General features: G+C 33.5%; 1 protein-coding gene across 3 annotated transcripts in view; it reads left to right on the forward strand.

The window, feature by feature from the left end:
• Positions 1-3,513, forward strand: part of LOC108556371 (progestin and adipoQ receptor family member 3) — a 4,878-nt gene extending 1,365 nt beyond the window's left edge. For 2 of the 3 annotated variants that reach the window (XM_017912450.1, XM_017912451.1), the window contains exons 3-7: positions 2,260-2,477; positions 2,532-2,688; positions 2,750-2,902; positions 2,961-3,149; positions 3,204-3,513. In XM_017912450.1, coding sequence (XP_017767939.1) covers positions 2,260-2,477; positions 2,532-2,688; positions 2,750-2,902; positions 2,961-3,149; positions 3,204-3,437 — 951 coding nt within the window. In that variant the 3' untranslated portion in view covers positions 3,438-3,513. The remainder of the gene's footprint in view (positions 1-2,259; positions 2,478-2,531; positions 2,689-2,749; positions 2,903-2,960; positions 3,150-3,203) is intronic. The other variant, XM_017912452.1, reaches the window with a different exon arrangement.
• The last annotated feature ends 413 nt before the right edge of the window (positions 3,514-3,926 follow it).

Here is a 3,926-nt window from a genome sequence, read left to right on the forward strand (position 1 = left end):
GAAAGTTTCAGTTTCAATTGATTCCACCTTTTGTTCCATTCGATTGTTATTAAAGTAACGCTTGCTTTGTTTCACGCAGACTTTCACAACTTTTCATGATTTATTTTCCTTTTAAATTAAAACAAATGCTTAATTTCACTTTAAATTGCAAAAAAAAAAAATGAATAAGAAAAATTGAGATTTTTAACTTAATCATTTTATTATATCAAAACGTTTCATTGAAGATTATCAGAAATATTTTTGTTAATCTAAAGTTAATCAAATATTTAAAAACATTGATTAGAGATATTTTTATATTTAGAAATCAGTAATTAAAAAATGATTATTTCTTGCACTATTATACAAATTTATCTATCCATAATCAAAAATTATTGTTTAAAAATTTACTGATTTAAAAATATTTTAAGTTTTGTAAATATAAGAAAAAAAAGGAGAATCAGGAAATATTTACTTGACCTTTTTTGAACTGGATTTTTGTGCGTATTTTCCGTTTCATTAAACAGAAAAGTTCACGAGATACAGGAAACTGTTAATCAATATGCAATTAAACAAAAAAGTCATTTGAACTTGATTATTTGACGTACTTAAACAATGAATGAGAACTGGTTTCGGTATACTTTGTTGACCTTTGGTTTGTTTTCATCTTTTCGCTGCATGCGAGAAAATGTAATGGAAATCTGTTAAAAAATCGAATTTCGTCAATTAAAAAATCCAGACAAACCTGAAATTTAATGATGTTGTGATTATTATATTAAGTTTATATTTGATTATCGTGGATTGAGTCAGACAATTGATATTTTCGTGACTAAATGTGTGAATAATTTTGAGAAACAAATCAAAGAATTCTGTTTATTAGTAATTTACACCAAAAACATACTTGGCCTCTTCAATATTTATTTCGAACGAACGTTTCTAATTATAGCGAAATGTTGGCCTGACATTGCGCTTCAAATATAGACAAAAATCTTTATAAATGACCAATTGCAAGCTAGTTTTTGAACAGTAAACACGTGTTTTTTTTGATAAATAATCTAATAATTTCAATATTTATAGTGCAAAATGTTAAATAAATCCAATAAGTTACTGTTACAAGTTCAATTTAATACTACATAATTTCTTCCATATGAAAGTGAAGGTAAATTTGCAAATATGTAATACTTTCTATATAATAAGTAGTTTGGAATATATGGATTTCATTGATGCAATATTTACTAAAACAGTTAACGTAATGTATTGCATTGGAATAGTATTAAAAATATTTGAAATTCGTATAAAATTAAAGAAATCAATTTGCTCAATGTTTTCAAGTTCGTTTGACAATGAAACGTTCGTTCCATGCTTGTTGTTTTTACGATGTCGTTGTTGCATTTATATAACGATTTGGAACTTTCGTTGCCGCTAGTTATATAACAATTAATTGCGGCAAGCGCGAAAGGAGAGAAGACACGTAATAATTAAAGCGATGGAATTAGATTTTTTATTGCAATAGTCAATGAGAAATCATATCGTGCTGATAACATAAAAAAATCATAGATTTTGAACGTTGACCCATGCGAAAACCGTTTAGATAAATAAAATTGTAGTGATAATCCTCTATCCGGTTATGTCTACTTTTTTTTTTATTTTGCTATGTAATTTTTTCGTTTCTTTTTGCATAAGAGTATATCATTTGGTAAAATTGCAGGAAACTCCATTCGTTGCGCCGATTTCTTTCCTACGTATGTATGAATAACCCACTTCTTCGCGAAAGCAATTATTAGTGCAGAAGCGTGGTTCTTGTTTTGTATGAATTGGTTCGTCCTTGCTAGGTACTATTTTTCGCCCACTAATGGGCCCGAATTGAAGGAGGCTTTGTCATCCAATTCGGCTTTACTTAATTCAATTCTCTGCTGACGCTTTATACTGTCGTTGTTGTTGGATTAGCGGAGATCAAGAAGTGAAATTCCTTTCCACTTTCACGGGATGCACGGTTAATTGCGAGAGAATGCAAAAGCGCTCGAATCGATTCGGCAATTGCACAGTAAAATCGCAATTGCTTTGCGACAGCACTGCGCAACCTTACGTGGTGCAGGCCAGCAAGGTTCAATATGGTTCAATACTTCTGTCCGAACCGGCCTATTCACGATCAAGGCTGCTGAACTTTCTTTGCGGCGCGTTGCGTAAGCGCGTTGGGCAAAACGTAAACATAGAGCGAAAGGAGATTTGGGTCGAGCGAACGATTTTAGTCGTGTAATTTGTTTTACGTGTTTACAATTTAAACAGGACAGGACGCAGACGGTTCACGATGAGGAGGAGTACGACAAGTGCGGTAAATCTGCCGAAGAGAAGAAGAAGAAGAGCAGAAGCAAAAGCTACGAATCCGAGGAGAAGATGAAGAGGCTTTTAACCTTCGACGAGGCTCCATCGTATCTAGCACACAACAGATTCATCTTATCCGGCTACAGAGGCATCCTGAACACCAAACTCTGCATAGAAAGGTATACTTATTACATAAAACGCAATTTATCTATTAACATTTATATATTTAACAGCATCTTCTGGTGGACCAATGAAACCATCAACATTTGGTCTCATATTTTCGGATTCGTTCTCTTCACTGCTCTCACCTTCTACGATTTCTTGGCCTTAAACATCCACGGTCACATGAGCGATAAATTCTTAGTAGCCAGCGTTCTTTTCTGTTTTGTGGTAAATCAAATGAAAACATCAATTATAAAATCGAAATTAAAATATTTAAATCTTTTTGTAGGCATGCATGTTTCTATCCTCCATGTACCACACATTCAATTGTCGCTCCGAAGAAGACTTCCACGGCTTCCTCAATTTGGACCTCTTCGGTATAGCTTTAAGCCTCTTGGCCATCTACACCTCAGGCATATACTTTGCGTTCTGGTGCCATTCGGTAATTAATCACATCTTTGAAACTTTAAGTAAAAAAATCTAAATATTATCATTGATAGCATTGGCGTCAATTCTACATCATCTCCGTGACTTTAATCTTCTTCGTCGCTATGCTACTGCAACATCCCAAATTCAACGTGGATTCCAATACGAGGATGATAGTCTTCGTATCTTGGGCTGCATACGGAGTGATCCCGACCATCCATTGGATCTTCGTCATGGGTGGCATCAACAATCCCGTCGTTGAAGTACGTGTTTCCAACTATTAACAATAACGAAATTATCAACTTTATTTTTTTTAGCTTTTGCTTCCTCGAGTTCTGGGGATGTACGCCATCAGCGGCACTGCCTTCTTCATTTACATCACGAAGATTCCTGAGCGCTTCTGCGCCGGTAAATTCGATTACTTGGGACATTCTCATCAATGGTGGCACATCATCATTGTCTTAGCTCTCTACTACTGGCATAGCTCAGGCATCATCTACGTTAACTATAGGATAAATCATGCTTGCGCTGATAGCATGAGACTGGATTAAGCGAATTTTGCGTTTTAGCAGAATCGGATATTGTTATGCAACCAATTGTTATCAAATAAATATTCGCCGTTATCGATCTTTTGATTTTACCATAGGCAAACGATCATACATCTCTAATCAGAAGACATAAAAGTTGCATAACTCAATCATCCATATATAAATTATAGCATATTTTCTTTATTTAACTTTGGTAAATCCATATTATTTAAGTTTCTATTAAATCGCAAATCATTCCTGGATTACCAGAGAGTGTGCTCAATTAAAGACTTAAGACAGATTTACATGAGCATAGAATATTAAGACAGATTCTAGTTAATCGTGTAAATCTGTCTTCATACATCCAATATATGTTTGAGAAAATAACCAATATTAGTTTTTTAAGTGTTGTAAATATCAGTAGACAAATTGTTATTTTTTTTTTTGATTATTTCTAATTCTAATATGTTGCATTATTTTATGGACTTCGGAAGATTTCTCTTGTCGAAATTT

The sequence above is a fragment of the Nicrophorus vespilloides genome, unplaced genomic scaffold (genome assembly GCF_001412225.1).
Source record: "Nicrophorus vespilloides isolate i.1.1-1 unplaced genomic scaffold, Nicve_v1.0, whole genome shotgun sequence".
Taxonomy (NCBI): domain Eukaryota; kingdom Metazoa; phylum Arthropoda; class Insecta; order Coleoptera; family Silphidae; genus Nicrophorus; species Nicrophorus vespilloides.